The sequence below is a fragment of the Haliotis asinina genome, chromosome 11 (genome assembly GCF_037392515.1).
Source record: "Haliotis asinina isolate JCU_RB_2024 chromosome 11, JCU_Hal_asi_v2, whole genome shotgun sequence".
Taxonomy (NCBI): domain Eukaryota; kingdom Metazoa; phylum Mollusca; class Gastropoda; order Lepetellida; family Haliotidae; genus Haliotis; species Haliotis asinina.
The window spans coordinates 13,788,157-13,814,865 of NC_090290.1; the positions used below are offsets into that span (position 1 = coordinate 13,788,157).

Sequence of the window (26,709 nt, forward strand, 5' to 3'; positions counted from 1 at the left end):
TAGAAAACTTTGTCTTAGTTTAAAACTTTCTGTTTTGAGGTGTGTGTGACAGTGTCAGTTAACATTCTGTCAATATCCATGCCATTTCCCACATGCAATAGGATATCTGAATTTATTACTAATGTGTTCTAGCGATAGTGTAGCATTATTTAAGATATTTGGGGAGGAATGGTCGTGGTGCATCATTTATTCTTTCATTTATTCACATGTATTTCTTTCTTTTGCTTTTTTCCCCTTTATTTCTTTAATCCATTCACATATAATTCTTGCTCTTAATTCTTGCAATAATTCGTTCATTGGAAAATTCCGACTGATACAATAAACTGGCTGTAGTACTGTTAAACGAAGCCTTCGGAAATTGCGCTGGGAGCGAACCAAGTCACTGTGCGTTGGAGCATGACGTGACAGACGCTAATTATACAAATGGTAAAGAAAGCAAGAAAGTGACCTATCCGTGTTGTAGATTATCTCTGGTTTCAGTAATGACATAGACTGTTTTTTCCTCTTCATATCAATACACTTCGGATAAATGCTATAACAAAGGTAGCATAGACTAAGATAGCCTAGTTTATGCATGATACTGTACTTTTGGTATCAGAGGTAATTGTGACAACACATAAATATATCTTGTTCAGCGTCCGTATTCCTGACTCCCGTGACATCTGTATATTCAACTATCAGCTGTACATAATACATATCGTGATCAAAACCATGCAATGCGAACGTTTCACTTATATTGACAATGACATCAAAAAGTGGCATAATTTAGGTAGCTCAAGTACTAAATTGTAGACATAATGATTAGCCACACCTAATAGTCTGTCTCGCAGTCCCTGAACGGCGTTGTTTTCCCTCCACCTTCCTACTTTCAGTTTAAAAGGAATCATTTGTTTCGAAAATGATATATACAGTCAGTCTAGCCAAGAAAGAGACTCAGTCAGTCTTGCATACAAGGGGGATAACTCTATATATTTGTGGCATTTCTAAGCGACGCGATGGAAGAAAATGGCCGCAGATGTTTTTGTTGACAAAATCGCTAGAATCTACAAATAAGGATGGAAGAAGAGCAAAGAAAGAAGAAATTAGAAGCAGGAAAAGAAAAGGTGATTAATATCTGCACAATTTCCAGTTATTTGGTTTGTTTCACTAGCGTTGTATTCGTTTTGTGGCTTTCAAGACATGTTGGCACCGGTACGGCCAACGTGTCAAGGTATGTGATTTGGCATATGCCTGCTGTAAAAGTTTACAAGAACGCTATGGAAAAAGAAAAGTGCTCCGGTTTGCTATTGTTTGGTGTGTTGTTTTTATTTTTGCGAAATCCGGACTGTAATATTACGAAATCTGCCTAGAAACGAAAAGAAAGTGCATTTCCGGTTTGCCTGTTGATTTTGATTGACAGGCTGTCATGCATCATTTCATCGTTATTCATGTTTGACTTCGATCATCGTGCCTTTGTGCAACCACGGCATCCCAGTTTCTGCACTCAAAGCTTAGACATTGTCCTGTTAACGGTGATGACGATCTTGAAATTATTATTTTCACTTTCACTTTGTCCACCAGTTTGCCAGATGGGGATGGCTCCCTACAACCTTGACGCATAGTCTTATCTTGTCGGATTGTAACCTGACACCCCTTATCAGCGTTACAGCAGATGTGCTTCCTAATGTTGATACAGGTGTACGTCTTGCCATATAAATAGGTTACAGATTCCCGGTTGATGCATTACAAAGAAACCAGTGAACAGCTTGTAACCCAGCAGATATATACTATTTATTATTTTACTTTCTCCTATTTGGTCATGTTGGATGTACTGAATCCTATTACTCAGGTATCTTGTTGATTGCAAAAATACTCTTCAGAGCATAAAACAGATGATTGAGGAAAGGTTGAACATGAGAGCAAGAATTAATGGTTGTCTTGTGATTTTTATCATGCCAAGATTATGTATTTCATCATCAGCATAACTGGATGCAAATAATAATAATAATAAATATTTATATGGCACCTTTTACTGTCAATAAAGTGAGTTTTCAAGACATGTTTGAATAGTTCAAGGTCTTTAGTGTTCTGAATGTTTGGTGGCCAGTTATTCAACAGACACAGCCCTGCTTCAGAAAAAGCTCTGTCACTGAAATTCTTTTTTCCTTGTCAATGGAATGTCTGTCCAGTACTCACAAGGAGTTGGGTTGTAGAGTGAGATCAAATCACTGATGTATACTGGAGCTAGAAAGTGGAGAGAGCTGAACACAAAGATGAGAATCTTAAACATGATTCTGTATTTGATGGGGAGCCAGTGGAGAGTCTTAAGTGCTGGAGTGATGTGTTCTGTGCAGTTGGTCCTAGTAGTGAGGCAAGCAGCATGGTTGGTTCAACATGCTAAACTTTAACTGTGATGGCATGTCAGGTGTACTGAGCAAGTCATCTCAAACTGTACAAAGTTTGAAAATATGTCTAACAAGATGGTGCATACCATTCTGAAACTTAGTAAAAAGGGTGGAAAATATACTTCATTGAGAAAAAACAAGGAAACTCATGACATGAATGAGGCTGTTGTCAAGGTTACCATTTACAATACCATGGTATCGAACCAGGATTGATTGACTGATTGATTATTTACAATATGCATGAACAGCACACAAACACTTTGAAACGGAAGTGCCTGTGCTTCTTTGGGAACAGACAAAAGCCATCACATGCTTAAGTACATACAATGAATGTACGCCTAGCAAGTGGTGGGCACAACAGAGGTGGGAGGTATCCCATGCATCCTTTCTTGACTGAGACAAGTATCATAAATCAGGCAGGGTTGTAATGACAACTGGATTCTCCCGGCCTAAGAGAACAATGTATAGAGATGATGGTATCTTGACATTCATGCACCATGCAGCAGATTCAAGTCTGCTCCTGTTACCTATATCTCAGTTACCTGTGTACTTGACATTAGGGAGTCTTTGTTGTAAACTTGCATTACACTTATCATATCCCAATCTGAAATATTTGATGTAGTTAATATATTTTCTACTACCAATTTTTATGCATTCTGCTGAAAGTTCGGCCATGTCTAAAGCCATTTTTTAAAATTTAAGCCTATTATGGACAGATGTCTCTATGATTAGTGAGCAAGCAGGCAGAATATGGACATGAAGTTCAAAATCTATTTTTTGTCTTATACAAAAGCTACACGAATTCCTCAAGATAATTACTTGAATGTTTCCGAACACCGAAATACCAAAACTGTCAATTTAAGATTTGAACTGCACCTTGTTATTGACTGAGATCTGTTGTTTGATGTGTATTGAAAATTGCTGTGGTATCATTTGGAGATTTCATGAGACAAGGATTAAAAATTCTGCTTCAGTTCTGCACAAATTTCATCTTGTCAAGTTCTGAATCAAGATTCACAATTTTTCCAAATCTTCTACTGCAGTTTCCCAGACTGCAGAGATAGCATGGCTTTTCTTAATCATCCAAACCAATTTAGCTGTTTTTGTGTCGCAGTTGTACATTTTACTTGGGGCTGTGGGTTAGTCTAATGGTTAAAGCATCCGCTCGTTACACTGAAGACTCGGGTTTTGTGCCTCACATGAGGACAATGTGTGAAACCCATTTCTGGTGTCCCCACCATAATACGTTGATGCATGTGTTTGTAACCTAGTTTTGTTGGTTGATGCTCTTAATGTCAATAACTGGAATGTTTGGCCAAGACTTGATTGTTTACAGAACACTGTGGAATATTGCTGAGTGAAGTGTTCAACAACAAGCAAATACTGACTATTACAGGCTGTAATTTTTACACAGTTGTCAAAGAAGAGTATAAGACTATATGAAAACGTCGCATCATATTCCAATGAAGGATCTGTCATTTTTTACTCAGATATTTCTAAAATGCCAAACAAACATGACTACTGGCAAACAAGGATAAGTTGAGCACCGACATGACAACTGACCCATTTAATCAGGGGTTCAAAAATCCCATTGCCCAATGCCAGGACAAGTCAGTTTTCATTGCAGGCCATCAAATAACGGTATCTTACTTGTCCACTGACGACTAGATAATGTCTGCTTATGGTTTCAAACTGCAGATGAACTTGGATTTTATTTCATATCTGCTCGAAATGTAGCTATTAAATTTCGCAGTGATGGGTAGAGTTATCCCTCTTTGCTATTTATCTCTTCTCAGTAAATAGTCAAGTAAACATTAACATCAATACCATTTGAGTTATTCTTTTATAAATACATCATCATGATTATGTCATAAAAATCAGGGCAAGTTGAAAATTAGCAAGGACAAGTTACTTTCTTACAGTCACTGTGAACCCCTGATATTATCATGCATGAGTGCCGCCCACTGGAACTTGCCATTGTGAGCGAAGCGGCACCAGGTCGTCAACGATGAAGTGTGATCATGTAAGAGTCTTAATATGAGCAAGGCGTGGAATCAATTTCGTAGTCATGCACTGCATGTGCACTACCCTACGTCAGCTCTCCTTTTCACAAACCAAATGGTTTGCTCATTGCTGTGGACTGCCTACTTCTCGTAAACATGTTCTCTGAGCCGGTCCAACTTATCCTTGTTTGCTAGAAGGAATGTAAAGCTCAAGACTACTGATGACATTGTTTAAGTCGTTTAGTCTCTACTTGACTTATCATTTGCATGAGGCATCTATTGTACTGATAGTCTTTGGGTAATCAATACAGATTTACTCTGCTCTGGCAGTTTTTTTGGGCATTTTTTTCAAATCTGGAAAGTAAAACATTGCTTCAGTTATTAAGGGTACATTTGGTGTCTTGTTACAGTCTAATCTATTGTTTAAGAATGGATAACAATTATAGCAACAATCACCATCAAAATTACAGTGACGTATAACACAGGCATTGACCTGTTTTTGCTGTTACTAGTTATGATGTGAGACTTTCAAGTTTTGATGATTATTTGTTTTTTAAGAACAACTGAATATTTGATTAATTGTGGTATGTTTTGCTTGTTTTTAACAGATTTTATATGGAGCTTTGAATGCGAGGCCCCCCTATAGCTACAATATTGAGTGCAGCATAAAACTATACTTACTGAACAGAAGATCTTAAACAAATGGCTAGTCTCTGAAATGAATGTATGTTATAGAAGATAAAAGTTTGTAAATTAAAATGATTAATACAATAAAAAGGAGCCCAACGAACTCTTTATTTTCAACTGTGGAAATCTAGACTTGCCACATTTTCTATACTTGCATGGGCTTTCTTGGATAGAGTTGCTTCAGGGTCTGTATGACAGACTGGGTAGATCGATCTCTTGCTGGGTGTTTGTTGAATGGGTGAAAACATCATCAACTCATTGCTTACATACTGTCACATGATTTACCAGTGCCAAAAGCTGTAGTGTGTAGAATGTTACTTTAGTAAACATTTCACCTTAAACATAATGCTGAGTTGTGTTGACATGAAGGAATACTGGAGTATTGATCAACAATGACAGGGAGAAATCAATGACAGTTATTCATGTCCTTTGTGCTCGTCCAGCATGTTACTCACGTCAATAAGTTGGAAAGCATTTCATCAACTGCACTGATTGTGTGATCGACGTCGTGAGTTGCTACTGCTGTCTCCGAGCTTGTAGCTACATGTAGCACCCCAGGGTGCAGTGGGATGCACCAGTTACAGTAGGGTACAGTGTGCAGTACGAAGGGTACAGAGTTACAGTAGCCCCAATGTACATATGTTGAGTTGTGTCGGTGTGGCCTCGACCTGTTACCAGGAGAACTGAGATAACAACATGGAAATGGTAGGAGATTTCTTTTATATATTTAAAGTATCTGAACTTAGACATGTAGGTCAGGGGATTCTTGTGACAAGCATGATAATCCTAGTGAGATCTTATGGAAAAATATGTAATATGTAGTTCTTTTGAGAAGGACTTGAAGAAGTAATGTGTCCTGCTTAGTCTCAGTAAATTTGGTTGTTGATCTTGGAAGATGATTTGGGAACTTTTTTGTTATGGGTTTGTTGTTGTCAGGCTCTTGGCTACTTGTGAAGATCCGGGTTGGAATTTATTTTATCAACCCATGCTTGTCGTAAAGGGTGATTAACAGGATGGAGTGGTCAGGTATGCTGATTTGGTGGACATGTGTCATTGTATCATTGTCTCCCATTTGCATTGATCAAAACTCAGGTTGTTGATCACTAGATTGTTTGGTCCAATCTTGATTATTTGCAGACCGCTGCCATGAAGCTGGAATATTGCTCAGTGACATTAAACAACACACCAACCAACCATCTTTGGCTGTAAACTGTGTGGATCTTTAGCGTTATCTGATTCTGTTTCCCAGAAGTATTAGAAAAGTCACCTCCCTCATGACTCATTGGTGTTGGTCCCTCTTGATAGTCATGAATTATAAGTTGCCTTGACCTATTGTCGTGACGAGAAGACACGTTCAGACCACAAAACTGCTGTAAAACTGCTGATGCATCCAAAAGGAATATTGATCATTTTATTATGTGACCCTAGGTTTTCACAGGTTTGTTGCCAGTCATTGGTTGTTGTGGAGCCATTTCTTCATCTGATTGGAGGTGATGTAGATGTTTGTTTCTGTATTGTACATGGTATGGTTAGTGGTGCGCTAGCTTTCAGTGGCTATCAAATGCGAAGCAAACCAATTTTTTTCTGTGCAAGCCCGATGGGTTGCAAAGCTATATATATTAAGGTAACATTGAGGGTTTGCGCTACCTATTTAGCAACAATCATCTGTAAGCCCTGGCTTGGTATGGCTGTGCCCCTGACTTTTTCCTGGATTCTGTTCCAGTGCTCATTGATTGCACTTGTCACCTGATGATATTGTGGATATTGTTTGGGCATAGTCAGGAATATAGGGAACATTTCCCACTTTCTGAATGAGTTTTGGTCCTATGTTTCCAACACTTGTGTATCTTGACTCATTACATTGAGTGGTCACTCACTGTCACATGGTATATAGTTGCTCATGATACCCATCACTGGTGTGGTCCACATTTGGTTAAATGCAGGCTATTGCTGCAATATTGTTATGTTAAACATTGACCAGTTAATGTGCCAGCAGGTGAACATAGTTTTTATAATTCTGATGTGGCATTAGAAAACACCAGATGGATTAGAGAACCTGATACAAAACACCAGAGGGATTAGAGGACACTTGACAGATACAGAATACCAGAGGGATTAGAGGACACTTGATTGATATAGAACATCAGAGGGATTATAGGGCATTTGACTGATATAGAACAGCAGAGGGATTAGAGGGAACTTGACTGATGCAGAACACCAGAGGGATTATTGGGCATTTAACCGATAAAGAAGACCAGAGGGATTAGAGGGCACTTGACTGATAGAGAGCACCAGAGGGATTAGAGGACATTTGACTGATAGAGAGCACCAGAGGGATTAGGAGGCACTTGACTGATAGAGATCACCAGAGGGATTAGGGGACACTTGACTGATAGAGAGCACCAGAGGGATTAAAGGACACTTGACAGATAGAGAGCACCAGAGGGATTAGAGGACACTTGACTGATAGAGAGCACCAGAGGGATTAGAGGACACTTGACTGATAGAGAGCGCCAGAGGGATTAGAGGGCACTTGACTGATAGAGAGCACCAGAGGGATTATAGGACACTTGACTGATAGAGATCACCAGAGGGATTAGGGGACACTTGACTGATAGAGATCACCAGAGGGATTAGAAGGCACTTGACTGATAGAGAGCACCAGAGGGATTAGAGGACACTTGACTGATAGAGAGCACCAGAGGCAAGTAAGTTGAAGTTAATATGATAGCTGGACCCTTGTTATAACACTGTTGATGAAACAATACAAAACCTGGTGTGCAGTGTCTAGGGCCATCTACTTGCAAAGCACTTTCATTGTGATATGTTTCAATGCAGATATGTTTCATGAGATTTGTCTTGTGGTATATATTTTCTGAGCAGTTTGCCTGTGATTGATACTGATTGTACATACTGTGTAGTCATGGAGATGGGGAGATGACAATGTAAGAATGATCACTTTAGCATTTCTGACAGTTTTGCCAATCAGTTTTGAAGGAAACATCATTTCTGAACAAATGTCTGTGTGCATTGTAGATGATGCTGATAATAACAAGACTTTTTTATATTTTGTGTTCAATTTACTTGAACACAGAAAAATAGATGTTGCAATATGTATTGTTTGAAACATACTCTGCACTGTGGAGATTTTCTGTAATAGAGTCTTCAGTACAGGTGCAGACACCATTGTTCTGCCGCTCGTTTCAGATGGGTGTTTATGTCAACTAACCAGACATTGCATGGACACACCACACCCAGTCCCTTTGACTTTCTCTGATCTGTAGTTTTAGAATTGGAAAGCAAATCCACTATCGATAAATGGATGACTTGTGTTGAACAATGATCGATTATAATAAAAGATATGCATGCATTCTTAATAATCAGCAATTTTTAGGGTTTTCCCCATTTTTTTTCCAAATATTTTCATGTCTAAATTTTACTTGTATTCAATGCACATAGCTCTGATGAGTGCAAGTTCGTTTGTGAATATTCGGCAGTTTTGATGGATAGTTTACTTCTTCTAAAGTAAATACTAAATCAACAAAATTTTGATAAGTCAAACATATTTATTTTTAATCCTTCTTTTGATTGATTTTTGATGTTTGATCATTGGACCACCACTACTACTCTCAGAAAAACAAATGTCTGCCCTTGTGAAGATTTCTTCATGCCTTGAGAACAAAGAGATAATGTGTTACTTTTATACTTTATGGGTCAGTGTAACGCAATATATGTTTGAATGTTTAAGATTAGAGATAGATGTGAATGTAGCAGCTGATGTTCATCTCTTTGCTTCAGTTGGCTGCATTCCGAAAGAAGAAAGCTAAGAAGAGACGGAAGCCAACTGAAGATGATGCGAGCAGCCAGCGAAGCGGCAGCGTGGCAGACGCATCATCCTGCAGTGATGTGCAGTCCCTCACAGGAGATGTATGTATTGCTACGGTTTCACTCAACCAGTTTTGTGTAGTAATGCAAGAGCGTGTCTGCTGTTTGTATGCTGTTACATGTGCACTGTTCATGTTGTGTGTGCATGTGTGTGTGTGCACAGTGTTTAATCTGTTAATATTTCCTTTGACTTTAATATTTACTTTGATTATGTTTATTTTGTTTGAATATTTCACCACAATGTGATAAGTAACTGATTTCTCTTCTCCTAAAATCAATTTCCTGTATGAAAATGTGGAGACATCTCTTTTTCTGTCAGGTTTTGGGAACTTCAACTGACCATTGAAAAGATTAACAAAAGACTGACATTAGCTTATCACACGACAGCTTCTTAGGGCTATTTTCTTGGGGCCGTAGAGAAAGTTGTGTTGAAAACACTCACTTATCATGCTGACTTCACACATGGTTACAATGTGTGAAGCACATTTCTGGTGCCCCTGTAATGATACTGCTAAAATATCATGAATATTTCTAAGAGCTTCAACCTGTGAAGGTCCTGGGGTAGAATAGGCCTTTACCAACCCATGCTTAAAAGGTGACTATGCTTGTTGTCAGAGGCGACTGATGGGATTGGGTGGTCAGGCTCTCTGACTTGATAGACACATGACATTGGTTCCCAATTGCGCAGGTCAATGCTCAAGCTGTTGATCGTTGGATTGTCTGGTCCAGACTTGATTATTTACAGACCACTGCCACATACTGGAATATTGCTGAGTGTGGCGTAAAACTAAAGTTACTCACTCACTTCTAAGAGTGTCATAAAGCTATGTTTACTGTTGATGTTTAAGACCAGTGTAAATCGAGTGGGAGGCTAATCCTGACTATGCTTTGTCCAGTCGTCAAAATGTCAATAGTGAACAAAAGAAAGTTTGTATTTTGAAAATGTGTAATACTGTATGGTTGTCCTTCCCCTAGACTACTAAATATCATTACCTGTGTGTTCTTTGGCAAGTGAGGTATAAATGATTATGTAGACTGGATGGAAGGTTGTTCTGACATAATAAAATGGAAGATCATTTGTGTAGTACTAATGTGAACAAATTATTGAGATTTGGCAGTATGTTGTGAACTTCTAGGGAAAGAAATTCAGCAGAGAATTTGTGTGGTAATGATACAATGAACCACATACAGTCGAGCATTGATGTCTTGATAATCATGGGACGTAAAAAAACAATTTGAGTTATCCAAACTTCAAGACATCTAGCCACGGCATATCATCACATATCATTTAGAAACAACTCACACAGTCACATGCTGGTCATGTGATTACACAAAACCCTCACTGGATTCTGAGTATGTTTTGATTTGAAACAGTGAGTCCTTCCTAATTAATTATTCTTAATTAATCCTAATTAATTAACAAACAAGTGACATCCTCAACTGATGTAGACCCAATTAGTTTACCGTATATTACTGTGTATAAGCCAACACCAAAGATAAGCCAACCCCCTAACTTGACCCGTAAAATCAGTGTCAAAATAGTATGTTTCGTGCATAAACTGACCCCCCTGCATCAGACACCTGGCAGTTACAGTCTTGGATGTAAAACGTAAGTATGCTAAGTGAGCATATGTAAAAATGTTCATAGCAAGGTTGATGTTCAGAGCTTTCGAACGATACCTGCCATCAAACAAATCGCCTCATGTTATTCACATGGAGCTTTGAAAATGGAGGTATTTACCCCTGTTGTATCCAGGTATCCAGGTACTGAGCAAAAAGTCACGGATATTGGGGAAAAGACGAGAAATCTTGAGAAATCTTTCGATGATAGTTTTCCGATAACGTAAAAATGAAATATACAAGGATGACGGGATATTTAGTAGCATGTATAATGACATGGTACAAATGACTGTCCTACTGTAATAATCGCCCACTTCTTGATAGTGCTCGTGCAAACAACAAAACAATAGCAATCGGGCCCACTATTAGCAGTACTTGAGTGTATCTCTTGTGTGGCCGTATGTGAAGTGACAGGAAACAGCTGATTGGATTGGCACATCATTTTGCAAATGGCGACCAGACAGGATTATAGCTTCTTCAAAATTAATATTGTGTGTAAATAGGTAGGTACGGAACTTAATAATGACTAAGGGCAAAATAGTTTGAAATAATGAAAATTGTATACTTCGATTTGTATTTTATTAATGATTTAAAACAAAGTGGCTGTAATCGTCGTAAACTTCCTAGCAGGTGTACCGCTGTCCTGTAAGATAGTCCTGACAGGGCACTGATGGCCAGAAAAATACTTTCATGAAATTGTCTCTCATAGATAAGACGACCGCCTTCTACAGACAGCTTTTTTTGGTACACTGCTGCATCACTTTTTGATTCATGGTGCACTGTGTGTAAATGACTAAAACATTCTCAGTTCAAAGAGATACTTGCCCATGAAAGGTAGCTGAATATCGAGCTTGAACTATGATAAATTATGAAGGATTTTGCTGGGATCAAAACAGAGATATTGAGTTATCAGAGTTGGACATAATGGTGCTCGACTGTATTTTATTTTACCAGTTAAAACATTTGACCTGACTTTCTGACTTTCCTTCCTGATGACACTAACCGTTACGACACCCCAACTCACTCACTGTTGTGTCATTGTTGTTTAAATGTTGTTGCATGTTTTGCATGTGCATGTTGAGTGTTGTTTATTTCAGAGTGACCAGAGCTCAGTGGTCAGCTATAGTGGGGAGGAGTGGTCAGCAGAGGTAGGTCAGGAGGGGCACCTGCTCCAGGCACTGGCTGTTGTATTTCACATTGCACATGTACATATTCTCTGTTTGTCCAGTGTATCTGGTATCTTGAGGGTTAGGAAAATATCTTGTTGGTAGTGATTTTATGTAAATTCCAGCTTTTCATATCCCACAGCATATTGACAGGGAAAGAGAGGTAACAGACCATACAAGTCCAGATTCCACTCCTGATGAACAAACCTGGACTATGAAAGTCCAATCAGGATGGTCCACTAGATGTTTCAGTGCATTGCACTGAATGTTTTATTCCAACAGATGTTTTTTTTCTCTGAAGGGGAGGTGGTGTAGCCTAGTGGTTACAGCGTTTGCTCGTCACCCTGAAGACCTGAGTCTGATTCCTTGTAATGTTTGAAGTTCATTTCTGGTGTCCCCTTCCATGATATTGCTGGAACAACACTCAAAGCAGCGCAACCGCCACTCACCCTCTGTTAATATGGCATTTTTTACACCTAACTTTACAACTGCAAGAATGTTTCAAAGTGTTTGTAAATGGACAATATCTTGAATTCCACCAATCATGGTCACATTACTAAGAGTTGTGGGTCCTGTTTTCTCAGAGATTATAGATAGCAGGAGACAAATAGAGATGTTGATGTCCACTAGATGTAACATTGTGTGTCATATGTAGAATACACACCAGGCAGAGTATTATTTTCAAGATATTGTTTAAAAGTTTGAATTGAGAAAATGTTCTGATGACATGTCCTTACCATTTGAAGTCACCCTCTATGGCACTCATTGCCACCCATGGTGTTCCATGTTGCAGGAGGCTGACCTGCACTCCTCCGTGTACTACCAGACAAAGCTGGTAGACGCCACACGTCGAGTTGCTGAGTTGGAGGAGATGATTGAAGGGAAGCAGCTAGCCCTGGACAAAGTGTTGCAGGAGAATGACCTGCTCCGACAGCAACCAAAACAACAGGTGAGACTCACCAGCAAGGAAACTTAAATAGAATAGGCTTCCATTACATTGGTATTTTCCGAAATGGATTGAAAATGTCAACCCTGCCTACAGTTTACAGAGCTGTAGCTGTGACATTGCTGACACTTTAGTAACTTGGGAGTGTTTCATAATTAAATTTCCTCAGGAAGTATCTGGTAGATGATAGAAATGTAAATAGTTTCACTGTTATGGCTGAGTTGCATGATGCTTGTAATGAAATCGACATCAACTGCCCTAATGTTATTTAGTAACCATGCGTGTTTGTATCTCACCTTGTTCGTAAACTTCTTATCAACAGCAAAAAACAGAAACTGTGGACAGTGAAAACAACATAGCAGAAGGCCGAATGGGCATTGCTGAAATGAGGGTGAGCATTCACTTTTGCTAAATACAAGTCTGGTGATAGGCACATCTGTTCTTGAATGGTTTGGAAGCTGTCTTGAATTTAGTGTTCCTTTGGCACTTTGCCCACAGAAGCTTTGAACGGCCCTCATGTTGCTTTAAATTCATCCTTCAAGGGAAATAGTCCAACCTGCCATGTTTGTTTATGTAAAGGGACGTAACTCACAGGAGTTTATTACAGCACACCACATTTCACTAGAGCAAATAACAGACAAAACTCACAGCAATCTGTCCAGCATTGTAACAAGTTAATTTCCTTTTCTTAAGTGTTTTCTTTCAAGGTTTGTGTGGGGGCAAACTGAAACCATTACCCTTTATTCAGTAAACTCATTTGGCATGACATCCATTTTCAGATCCATTCTGGTGATCTGCATTCAGCATTAGCTCAGAGGGACCTCATCATTCAACAGCTGACCTCGCGACTCAAAGCAACAGCTGAGAAATCTGCACAGGACTACACACAAGAAACACAAACACTCGCCCATCAAGTGTCTTTGCTTCAGCAACAGCTTCAGCAGGTAGGCCTCAAGGTTTATTTGTTTAGGCAGTAAGATGATAATATTTTTGGTGTGCAGTGGTACAAAGGTACAGAGCTACCACAGACTGTCATCTGGTGCTGTCATGGATTGTGTTCGTTGCTTCAGTCCAGATACAAGAGTCCTACTTCTGAGACGTCCTGCACTCGCTTGAAGTAATGGCTTGTTTAACAAATGCTTCATTCCATCTGAGGAAATCTTATACTTGTCTCACCATCTTTATGCCACAGTCATTATTTAGATTAGTGCTTTCAAGCAGGTTATTAATACTTAATGCTTTCATTGTGGATTAGCATTCAGTTCAATAACTGAAAGGCTTGTGAAGAGTAACAACTACAGCTCATGTGAGTGAGGAAAAGGGTAGCGCCACCGACTGATGTGATCAGGATATTGGCTTTAGGAGGAGGTTTTGGGGGCTGACGAGTGGATGACTAATAGGGCTAAAACAGACTGGAACCTGGCGGTCAAGGGACACAACTCTAAGACAACCCGCTCAGACACTGCCCTTTGATTGATATGGCACCAGCGTTGTCTTGTACTGAAAACAGTGTGACGTTCTTTGATATAGATTTACCATTAATGTAACTGTCAGTCATCTTCAGTCTTTAACGCAACCTGCTGATTGTCATGGTTACAGGGTACTGGGTAGTGGTGTTGGAAGAATGCTATGCGCAGATCAGCACAGTACATTTTGTCTCCATCTTTCTGTCAGAACACAGGTGGTGTAGGAACTATGGCATCATCAGGAAAGATTATCAGTAGAGACTTACATTAATGTGTCCTTAAATCCTTTATGGGGAAAAAAGCTTCAGCTGAAACAAGCATATAATATATTTCCTCTGTAGGAAAGAATACTATTTGATGAAATGCTGATATAAGCTGTGAACATATTCTCATCTGAAATGGCTTTGGTGTTTTTCATAAGAAAACACCAATGCTGAGTGTTCTGTGGTCCTGTGGTTTATTTTTACTGTATTGGTTCTGTATGGCATGCTGGCACATAATTAGCCACCAGGCACATTCCCATCATTACTCATGGGACAACAGATTCCCTCATTTCCCAGAGAGAACTAAATTCCCATCACTACCCATGGGGCAACTAACTCCCATCATTACCCACGGGGCAATAAAGTTTCCATCATTATCAATGGGGCAACAAATTCCCATTGATTACCCATGGGGCGACGAATTCCCATCACTACCCATGGGGCAAAAAAATTCCCATCATTACCCAAGGGCAACAAATTCCCATCACTACCCATGGGGCTGAAAAGTTCCAATCATTACGCATGGAGCATCAAATTGCCATCATACCCATGGGACAGCCATTTCTCATTATCACCATTAGATAAACGTAACAAATTCAGACAGAAACAAATTCCTGTCTTATGCCATGGTGAACGTTGTTATCACATCTCATCTTTTTCCTCTTTTCGCGAATGTTTGTCGGGTGAAATTTTAGTTGTTTCCCTGCTGTTTCCAATGCAAAGATGGACTTACAGAGCTATTTGAACATTAAGGTGATTGGGTTTGTATACTGTGTCTAGTTCTATTTTGCATTTCTACATCATTTGAATATCAACCCTGTTGCAAATCATGACTTTGTTTTAATTTTTTAGCTTTTCTAAAACAAACAAATCCAAAAGTTATCACAAACAAATGACATTCAGAATTAATATCCATGCTGCTTTTTTCATATTAAGATGTGTTTTAACTGTAAGAGATCTGAAGTAATCCGAAGACAAACTTGATTTGCTATTTGCCTCCTGTGTTGGCAGATCTAACAAGAAATGCAAAAAGCAATTGATCATAACGTTTATTGTTAACATTCAGAATGGGAATGCACACAAAGACTCCTTAAAATGATTTATAGTGTATCCCAAATAGGAGAAAAAGATCATTCCCATCATGTAGATATGCATATCTGGTTTCTACAAGAATGTTGAGATTTCAAAGGGTTGACATTCAAATAATTCTTGTTACTAATAATTCTGCAGTTACTTCCCCTTGTTTGTCACAATCAGATGCTCTACAGATTCCCTTTTGCAGTGACTGTTATGCTTAGAAAGTGTTGCTCAGTCCAGTCTTTGCTTGGATTCTAACATAAGTGATGAGGGGAAGGCATGTAGCCACAGGCCTAACTGGGACATGTTTGTCAGGGTGACATTAATATAGCTGTCAAAACCCAAACTTGATGACTCTCGAGTCTGTAACATGGCTGTGGCCAGGACCATGTCCAGTTTCTGGGGTTGAATTTCACTTGTCCTCAGTAGCTCCCAGTTACATACATTGGGTTACTTGCTACTTGTCCACAGCTGGATAACTGGAGTTACATGCTATTCCTCATCATCTCATACTTCTTCATTCTCCCTGGCTTCAGAGCCTGACTGTCAATATATGTGTATGGGCTGGAACAGACTGATGTACATTGGCACTGACCACATGAGTGAGAGGAATCAACATGAATGTGTAGGAGTCTTTTGTAAATATCTTTTTGATATATGGATAAACATGAATACATTTTCAGATTATCATAGTCTTTAGAACTAAGTCTGCAGGTTACTAGTTACTAACTGCTGCTTTTATTCTTTAAAAATAATTGCAATTTTAAGTAAAATTATGGGAATTGGGAATAAAATTAGTGAACAAAACAGGAACAATGTTCACTATTTACAGAAGGCATTTTCTGGTCATACTCCTGTCCTCTTGGCCATGATTACTAAGCTCTGAAAGTCATGCATCTCTGCTAATCATTGCTTGCTATATTGCATGTTTTGTCATCATCCTGTCAGTGACCATTTCAAAATACCATTGGTCTGTTCACTCACTGCATGTATTTTGACTTGTTTCCTTTTTTATTGTGTTGTTTGTGTCCTTTCTTTGCATGGTATTTGTGTGATCATGTGCAAGTTTGGTTTCAAGCACTGTTGGAAGTTGTGATGAGATTTCCCGCTATATCTTTGGTCAGTATGTGTTGTGTTGTTTGTCCATCATCCACACATACCCTGTCTTCAGTAATCTTCAGGGTATGCGTTACAATAAATCTCCACTATACCCATAATACTTCTACGTCTTGGCCTGATGATTTTATTACCTCACTTGGCTGGCTTTTTATCCAATCAGGTGTCTGCACTGGGAATTTGAGCATAACTCACTTCTGCTTCTGCTGATATTGTCCAACTGATTAAACTTGGCTACGCAAATGATGCAGAGGTACTCTGAAAGAGTGAGTGAGTGAATAAACTTAGTTTTACATCGTACTCAGAAATAATCCAGCCATATGGCAGCCTGAAAGAGGTAGAAGGAGTTCTTGCATATATTTTTGACATTTCAGACTTGCCATTTTGTCTGTATGATGTCCAGCAAAATCTGAGTTGCACTACAAACTAACATTCGCAACTGTGACCACCTTCTTTGTTGACGCTTGCAAGCTCGGTTATAATGGCGGCTTAGCTGATTGGCTGTTGTGAGAATGTGAAGCCAGCCAAGGGAGTTAATAACCTTACCGTGCCATAGATGCATCAAGGGTACTTGTGGAGATTTATCAGAGCATATACCCTAGAGATTAGCAAGGGTGCAAATACCTCGTCTTCATGATGTTCCAGTCAGTGACTGAATGCACCTCTACAAATATCCTTTAGATGAACAGTGTGTGAGTTGATTTATGTTCAGCTATCATCATGGCCTTCACACTGAGTTCACATGGCATTCACATGGGCTTCAGATTGTTTTCGCATGGCATTAAACCATAGGTTCCTCCAATTGTCACTGTATTATCATTGCCAAGAAGATGCATGTCTGTCTCAGATGTGCCAGGGTCTGCTGGTTAGAGGTTTGGGATTTTCTGGATTAACACTGATTAAGGGGCATGAAGCACATGCCCTTATGTCTTCGGGAGGATTAAAGATTTAGAAAAAAACAAAATGTTTGAGATGATCCCCGACTCCAATTGCTTCGCAGTACAATACATAATGACAAGGCAGGACACTTCGATGTACCTCACCCGCCTGCTTTGCAGATTGCTATGCTGCTGTCACATACACTCAATTAAAGCTAACTGTAAACATACTTATGCATAATTGGCCTATCGATCACCACTAACAACTCCCTCTTTATTATTATTTCTTCAAGTCAATTAAAACCTGATTTTGAACCTCATCTAAGTGATCTTGTCACAAATGGATGACAGTATATCCGCATAAAACAGGTGTGGTCAAAGCAAGCCCTCTGGTTGGTTCATACTGGTAAAGAAGACATTTTACAACTGATGCTTTCTTTTGAGAATCCATCGCTGGAAAAACAATTCTTACATTTCCAAGTATGTCTCGATGAAAGCAGGAATCCATAAAGAATTTGCAGATTTATAAGCGTTGACCAGTCAGAGAGCTTGCTTCGACCACATCCTAGTAATATGCGGATATTGTCACTGATTGGTCAGCCATTCGCCAAGATCATTTAGATGAGTGGCAAAATCGTGTTTCAAAAAACTTACAGAAGTAATGATAAAGAATTTGTAAGTGCCATGGGTTGTGATCCCATGGCGAATCATCCATAAGTATGTTTACATTGTGTTTTAATTGATTACATGTAATGGTACAGTAGTTATCAAGAAAGCAGGCAGGTGATGCACAATGAATTGTCCAGCCTTGTGATTATATTATTGTACTGTGAAGCATCTTGAATCGGGGGAAAGACACGAGGGAATGTGGCATTATGCCCATCTGCCAGTCTTGTTGTGTGTAGCTTGCATTTGATGTTCAGAGGTAGACTAGGTCACCAGTCGGGCATAGGAACATTGGTTTTGCAGAACTGAATACCAGAATGGGATCAGAATATATGCTCAGTATTTCATCCAGTGCTGATTCCTGAAAGTAATAGCAACACAAGGTCACCCTGTGGAGATTCCTAAGCACAATAGGGACACTGTAGGTCATCCATTTGGGATTCCTGAGCACTACAGGAAAACTGTAGGTCATCAACTGGGGATTCCTGTGCACAATAGGAACACTGAAGGTCATCCATTTGAGATTCCTGAGCACAACAGGAACATTGTAGGTTTTCCATTGGAGATTCCTAAGCACAATAGGAAAACTGTAGGTCATCCACTGGGGATTCCTAAGCACAAGAAGAACACTGTAGGTCATTCTTTTGTGATTCCTGAACACACTGAGAACACTGTAGGCCATCCAGTGGGGATTCATGAACACAATGGGAACACAGTAGGTCATCCAGGGGGATTCATAAGCATAACTGGGACACAGAACTGGATTCCTAAATGTGAATGAAGTATATCATTCAGTAAGGATTCTAAAGGAGAATCTCCGCTCTTTAACTGCCATCGGGGACATCAAGGCAGAATAGGAACACTGTAGGTAAAGATTGGGGAATTCTGAATTATACCAGTTCATTTCTTGGCCTGTGTTTGGTAATTTATCAGCCACCATAGGTACAAAGAGAATAAGTTTTTAATGTTTCTCTTTGGTGATTGCGTCCAATAGGTGGCCAGCCTCTTGCAAGAAGCATTTGATCTTAATAGTTACTCCCTTAAGCTGCATTAAACAACTCACTCACTGTCTATGTTCATGTGCACTGTCAGTCATTGGTTAATGCAACACATACTACTCAACTAAAGATTAGAATAGGGAGTATTTGGCATGTCTAGGCAGGGACTGAATGTGACTGACTATTAAATATGTCATCTTACTTGTAATCAGTATTGCTGTATAATTATGTGCAGGTGCATAAATACATAGTTCAATTTTGGCATGGTATATTTTGGAGAACAGATATTTAGAGGTGATTAAGTCACTGATTTGTCAAAGTTCAGAACATTGCTGATGCCATTTCAGAAAAATTGAAAATGTGAGACAAGTACAAATAATTTCAGCATAAAGGAATATCTTGTGAATTACCATTAAGTTGTTGTGACAGTGTTCCTTTTCTTTCATTCAAAATTTGCTGTAGACATTCTTTCTCTTTAACTGAAGACATTCCTCTTCTTTCCAGGCTGGTGAAACCCTGCGGGGCCAGCTCACCCAGCACAATGCATCTGCACAAGCCTTGCAGGAAGCTAAAGCTGAGATCATGGCTCTGCAAACCCTCCTCCAGGAGAAGGAACACATCCTTGCCCAGCTCAGTCAGGACTTACTAAATCAGAAGGAAGATCCACAGAAACTTGAGCTGAGGGAGAAGGAACTGGAATTGTCTGTCCACGGATATGAAGCAAAGACCAAAGAACTGGAAGCTTCAGTTAGTCAGTATGAAATAAGGATACAGGAGCTTGTTGATAGGTATGAATTGAGGGAGAAAGAGTTGGTTCTGTGTGTGCAGCAACATGAGGTCAGGGAGAAAGAGCTTTTGCAGCAGTACTCATGCAAAGAAGCAACTCTAAAGGAGACCATCAGCAGACTTGAAACACAGCTGGAGACAGCAGTTAGTGACAAGCAAGCTGTTATTGCCTCTCTGGAATCTGTGGATCAGAATGAGCAGCAAAAGATTACTGCATTGACACTACAGGTGCAGAACCTGAACCAAGAAAAGGTCAAGCTTGTTTCTGAGTTTGATCAGGTGAAGACCAGGAATGTTGAGCTCGAGGAGCTTTGTAAGCAGCTGGCTGAGTTGCAGGAGGAATGTGTGTTTAAACAGTCAGAGAATGATGAACTGAGGAACAAGATTAATGACCAGCAGGGTGAAACTCTAGCTCTCAAATCTCAGGTAGAGGTACTGCTCCAGGATGGGGAACAGAGCAGCCAGGAACTGGATGTGCTTCGGGATCTCTTGGAGAACAAAGAACAGGATCAGGAGATTGAACTACAGAGGAAGAACACTTTCATTCTGCAGTTAGAGACAGAAATTAAGAAACTGCAGGATGAAAACAGCACATATGTGTCCAATATTGAATCTCTGACTTCACAGATATTGTCATTGCAGGCAGATCTTACAGCATCAGTGACTGAGACCCAATCTTTTAAGACGTTAGCAGATAGGTTTAAAAGTCAGTTGATAAAAGCTGGGAAGGATCCTGAAAGTGTTTCTGGAGATAATGTGGATGGAGATAGGGATGATGATGATGTAGATGGGTCTGATGTGTTTGCTGTGGAGTCAGAGCTGGAAGTACGAAGAATCTCTGCAAATGATGAGACAAATGTAGAACTGAAAGGTTTTGTTACAGATTCAGTGACTCTGAGTGAAAGTGAAGTGAGAACAAACTTTCAAGTTGAAGTTTCTCAAAGGGTTTTGGATGAGGAAGTAGTGAAAACTGAAAATATGAAATCTTTGGGTTTAACCTCATCTTCTGCTGAAGATGGAGGTAGTGTGAGAAGGCTTCCTGAGACTGATTCCCAGATAATGACTCTGAACAAAGAGATTGCCATGTTGGAGGATGTGTGTAAGGAACAGGAGAACAAAGTAAGAAATTTGCAGAATGATAATGATGTATTTAAAAGTGAAATCAGTAATTTCAAAACTCAGTTAGCATCATCTGAGGCAAATGTGGGTGACATGGAACATCAGAATTGTATCCTTGTAAATCAACAAGAAGAATTATATTTACAGTTACAGAGTCTTTCATCTGAGCTACATATAACTTGTGATAAACTGAAGGACAGCATTCACAAATATGAACATATATCAAAACAGCTCTCAGATTGTCTTGAGGAAAATGCTTCTCTTGTGGCTAGGTTGAGTCACTCAGGAGAAGAAGTTAAGCTCATCCAATCCAAACTGGATGAATCTGAAATGAAGCTGAAAGCCCTTGAAATGGAATCGCAACAGATCAAGGAAGAACTTGAAGACAAATGTTCGGAGTATGAGAACCAACTGAGTGAAATTCGGGAGAATAAAGTTGTGTCTGAATCTGTAGCATCAAGGGAGGATGATACTGAGATCAAGCGACTCCAGATGGAGCTAGCAGAAGCAAAAGCTGGATTGGAAGAAGTGAGTCTTGGTGCTGAAAAGAGTTCTGAAGCTTTGCAGAATCAATGTGATAGGTACACAGCAGAGGTTGCCAAACTGCAAGCAGAGCTATCTCAGGCCAATGAAGAGCTATCTCAGGTCAATGAAGAGCTATCGCAGGCCAAGAAAGAATGTTCCCAGAGTCAGGGGAAGATTGTGGCTTGTGAACATGAACTAAAAGAAATGGCTGCAGAAAGAGAATCATTGCAGCATGAGCTTAAGACTACAAATGTTGAACTTTGTCACATCAGAGATTCGTTAGTGAAAGAGCAAGGCCAGTCTGAGATTTTGAAGTCTGAGAGAGGTAGATATGACGATGAAATTTGTTCTTTAAAACAAAAACTGGATCAAACTGGAACAGAGCTACAGCAAGAAAAGGAAAACTCAAGCAGTCTTCAATGTGAAGTTTCCAGGTTGAAAAAGGGAATGGAAGATGCCGCGGAAGTTATGGCAAAGAATAAACAGGAAATTACATCATTAAGAGAACAGTATGATTCATTGTCTGAAGTGAATCGGAAAGAATCTGAAACTCAGAGAGACATTCTTTGTGAAGAAGTAGCCTCCACCACTCAACGACTCCACAGCACCTCATCTGAGATTGGAAAAATGAACCTGAAAATGCAACAAAATGATAAACTGACTAAACAGAGACTTCAAGAACTTGAGGACAAATGCAAATCAGCTGAAGATACGGTGCAAGTTCTTCAGACTGAGAATGAACATTTAAATGAGTTAGAGAAACAGGTTGTTGAGTTGAAGAAGAAACAAGAATTAATGGAAACTGACCTGGATAAAAAGGAATTGCAGATCTCCAGCCTACAAGGGGAAGTGGAACGAAGGGATGAGGAGTTGCGTTCTGTGAAGGAGGTGGCAGAGTCCAAAGTTAGAGAGCATCAACTACAGATAACACAGTTAAAGGAACAACTTCAGAAGCATCAAGTTGAATTTGATGAAACAGCTCTGAAGCTTGCATGTGCCCAAGACACTTCAGAAAAAGTATCCTCTGAACTAAAGGACACAAAAGCTGCACTATTCCTCAGACAAAGTGAGCTGGATCAAACTGTAGCTAAGCTGCAGGAACTGACATTTGGAGCTGAGCAGAACCAGGCAGAGCTGCAGTTGAAGTGTGCAGACCAAGCTGCAGAGATTTCAAGACTTGGATTAGAGAAGGAGAGAATGATGGAGGAGCTAGAGAAAGTTGTTGCAGAGGCTGAAACAACCAGAGCTGCACTTGTGACAGATATTGAGAAGTTTGAGATGGAAGTAGGAAGCCTTCAAAATGAGCTTCAGCAACTGAAATTGGAACATGGCAGTCGTCTTACGGAGGAACAAAATGTCAGATCTGAATATAAGTCCCAACTTGATGTTGCCTTACAGGAAAGTAGTCAGCTGCAAAATGCTTTAGACAATGCAAATAAGGAAGTGGAAGAGACAAGATGTGAGATGCAGAAGTTGAGATGTGATTACCAGATGCAGTTAGACCAATATGCAAGACATGTTGAGGACCTCAAAAATGAGAATAGAGCAAGTAAGATTGAATTTGAGCGTTTGCAAACAAAATCCCAGTGTGAAGAGGATAATAAGATGGAACTGCAACGGCTTGTTGAGCATTCTGTGGAAGAAATTAAGAACCTGAAGGATGATGTGAAGTTTAGCAAGGAACATCTGGATGGTGTTCAGGCCAAGAGCCAATCTTTGGAAGAGACTTTATTCATTGAACAGGCTGCTAGGATAGAACTGCAGTCTCAGTATGATAGCATATCTTCAGAGTTTGACAGAGTAAATGCAAGTGAAAAGAAATTGAAGAAAGACTTTGTTAATTGTGTGCAAAGAATTGAGTTGCTGATTGCGTTGACTGACCTGAAAACTAATGACCTTCAACATGTAGATGTACCAAGTATTGAAACTGGATTGGGTCTGTTGGAGGAATCTATGAACAGGATGAAGGTTTACATTGAAGAGCAGACTGCAACTCAGGAAGGTTTGACAGAAAAGGTTACTTGTCTTGAAGCCAGTAACACAGAAATGAACCAGAGAATATCATCCCTATCAAGTTCAGAAGAAGCCTTGAAGTCAGTTGTGGAAGATTTGAAGGGTCAGCTGGAGAAGGCTGAGTTGCAGGGGTCATCAGCACTGGCTGAGGTGAAGTCCTGCCAGCACAAGGTGGAATCTCTTCAGGAGGAGAAAGAAATTCTGAAAGCTAACTTTGACTCTTGCATGGAAGACATGCAGCAGAAATTGTCTGAACAGGAAATGAAGATGAGAAAGCTTCAAGGAGAGATGATTGAGAGTGCTAAAGATAAAGACAGAGATAGCAATGAGGCGAAGTTGATGTATGAAGCTCATATATCACAAATGGAAGAAAAACAGCTTGCAGTTGAAACTGAACTGGCTCAGGCAAAGAAAATCATCTCAGAATCTACAGAGACGAGGAGCACTGTCCTGGATGCGTATGAAAACAAAGTTTCTGAGATGGAGGAAAACATCAGCCGTTTAGAGTTTGAGAGGACAAAACTGGAAGACCAGCTGTGCAAATCCAGTGAAAACTTTCAACAAGAAAAGGAGGAGATCAAGAGCATTTTTGAGTCACAGATTAGTGAGCTGGAAGAGAACTGTAAAGCATTGGAGTCTGCTATGTTCCGACTGAAGGATCAGTTGTCTGATGCAGCTAAGGCTCATGAACAAGACAAGGAAGACATGGAAAAGACCTTTGACATGCAGCTGTCAGAATGGGAGGACAGATGTAGAATATTCGAGATGGAGAATGGAAAGTTAAAGCGACAGATGGATGAAATGGACAGAGATTTCAAATCTGAAAAGGAGGAAATAGAGAGAATGTATGAAAGGCAACTTATTGAATTAGAGGACAGATGTAGTCAGAGTGAACTCACAGCCAACACATCAAAGCGAAATATGGCAGATATTTCCGTAGACTTTGATGATATAAAATTGACTTATCAGATAAAGGTTCAAGAACTGGAAGAAAAGTGTGAAGAGCTTGAGAAAAGCAGACTGGATGTACAAGAAAGACTTGAATTAGTGAGTGAAAGTGCCCAGCAAGAGAGGAAGAGTCTTCAGGAATCAATGTCTGCGCAAATCACTGATGTTCAGAAGCATTATACCATACTGGAAACAGAGTATTCAGCATTAAAGGAAGTTTTTGAACAGACTCAGACTAGTCACCAAGAAGAAGTAGATCAGCTGAAGTTTGATTATCAGAAGAAGATGGAAGTTTTAGAGGAAAATTTGAAACAGTTTTCAGTGGTTCAGGTGGCGCAAGAGAATCTGCAAGTGGAAACATCTTCCTTAGAAAAGAAAGAAATTCAGAGCCTACGAACAGACACTGAAGCATACAAATTTGAGATAGACAGACTCACAAAGGAGAAGGAGGATATTCAGAAAGAACTAGAAAATGAGAGTGAACACTTGAAAGAGGTCACACAGAATCTTGATGATTTGAAAACCATTCACCAAAATGAGATTGATAATTACAGAATGCAAATTGAAAGTATGGCTTCAGGGGAAGAGTCAGAATTGGTTAAGGAGACTATTGATAGAATGAGATTAGAAATAGACAAACTGACATTGGAAGTTGCATCTTCAAAACAAGACTTGAAAAAGGAAAAGCAAAAACTGAAAGCAGCCAAACTTGCATCTGAGAAAAGCAAAAAGGAAGCCCAAATCATGAAGACATCATCTGAGCAGGAGATTCAGTCTCTGAAGTTGCGACTGGAGGCCTGGGAGGTGGAACTCATCCAGAGGAGGAAGTTTGTAGAACAGGACCAAATTGTGGTGGACAGTGAGGGAGCAATGGCTGATTCAGGTTCAAAGAGACAAGCGGAGCTTGAGATACTAGTGAAGAATTATGAAAGAAAGGTTGATGATCTCACACGCAAACTTGAGCAGCATCAGATTGACCCAAGGCAATTTGATTTTATTTCAGCTGAGCGCAATGGTTCAAATGATCCACGTGAAGGTTTTGATGCAATAGACGAACCACCATTCACAGATGCCTTTGAACCTGAGCCTTTAACACCAGATGTATTACAAAGTCAACCAAGATTTCATTCAGATAAAAGTCACATTTCTAAGGAGAATGTTGTGCCAATAATGCAAGGATTCCAGCCAGAAGTTGAAGGTCATGATGAAGGTTTTGTTCCTGAGGCTGTTCATCCATTGAGTCACAACTTAACATTAAATTTGACAAAGGAAGAGAAAGCCAGTGTTCAAACTGAGTCACATTCTGCCCAACCCAACGATACCCTCACTAGTGGGGATGGCTTCTTGCCAGAGGTGGATGATTCCAAAACTGACACATTCCAACCTGAAGCTGCAGGTGAATTCAAACCAGATCACATACAATCACAGAGCCACCTGACTTTGAGCACCATTCCTCAGCTGTCTCCCCTTACAGCTGGCACACAATTAACTTCCCTTCCAACTTATACATCGTTGTCCACCGTTACAACTGGAACACAAACTGAGGTCTCTGATGTACAGTCACTAAGTACTGTTGAACCTGAGACCCAGGGACCAACATTAACATCTCATGACTCAACCTTGTCTGAAGATCTCCAGCTTTTAAAGAGGCAGCATGACCATGAAAAGGGTCTAATAGAAGAAGAGTATATGAGGAAAATGAAAAGTCTTGAGCTGGAACTCCAACACAAGCATCAGACTGCCATGGAAGAGTACCAAAAATCTGTTGATCATAAGATGCAGCAGGACTTGTCAATAAGGACACGGAAGAAACATCAGGAATTCATCATGGAATTGAGGAAAGCAAGGAAACACCTGGAAGCCAAACACAAGGCGGAAGTGGAGAAGGTGAAACAAGAGATGTCCTCCAGACTTGAGGCAGCAGTTGTGGAGCAGTCTGAGTCTGACCTTCTCAAGCAGCTCCACAAGGAGAACCAGGTAATGGCTTAATCTGTTTGGTCTTTGCATTATTCCTTTTGAAGTAAGAAAAGAAAGTTTTCTAAGGCTCATTTGTAGTCAGTATGGAAACTTCTTTTGATGGAAGGCCTGTGAATAATCTGCTGGAGTATGTGATCAGTCTCCCACATTGTGACAAATTTTCAAAGCCTTTGAAAAGATCTATTA

The 26,709-nt window shown here is 39.8% G+C and overlaps 1 protein-coding gene across 1 annotated transcript in view; it reads left to right on the forward strand.

Annotated features, from left to right (window-relative positions):
* Positions 1-968: 968 nt before the first annotated feature.
* The window catches only part of LOC137256074 (muscle-specific protein 300 kDa-like), a 140,103-nt gene continuing 114,362 nt past the window's right edge, over positions 969-26,709 (forward strand). The window contains exons 1-7 of the mRNA XM_067793767.1: positions 969-1,103; positions 8,873-9,001; positions 11,677-11,727; positions 12,539-12,694; positions 13,014-13,082; positions 13,471-13,635; positions 19,660-26,523. Coding sequence (XP_067649868.1) covers positions 1,056-1,103; positions 8,873-9,001; positions 11,677-11,727; positions 12,539-12,694; positions 13,014-13,082; positions 13,471-13,635; positions 19,660-26,523 — 7,482 coding nt within the window. The 5' untranslated portion in view covers positions 969-1,055. The remainder of the gene's footprint in view (positions 1,104-8,872; positions 9,002-11,676; positions 11,728-12,538; positions 12,695-13,013; positions 13,083-13,470; positions 13,636-19,659; positions 26,524-26,709) is intronic.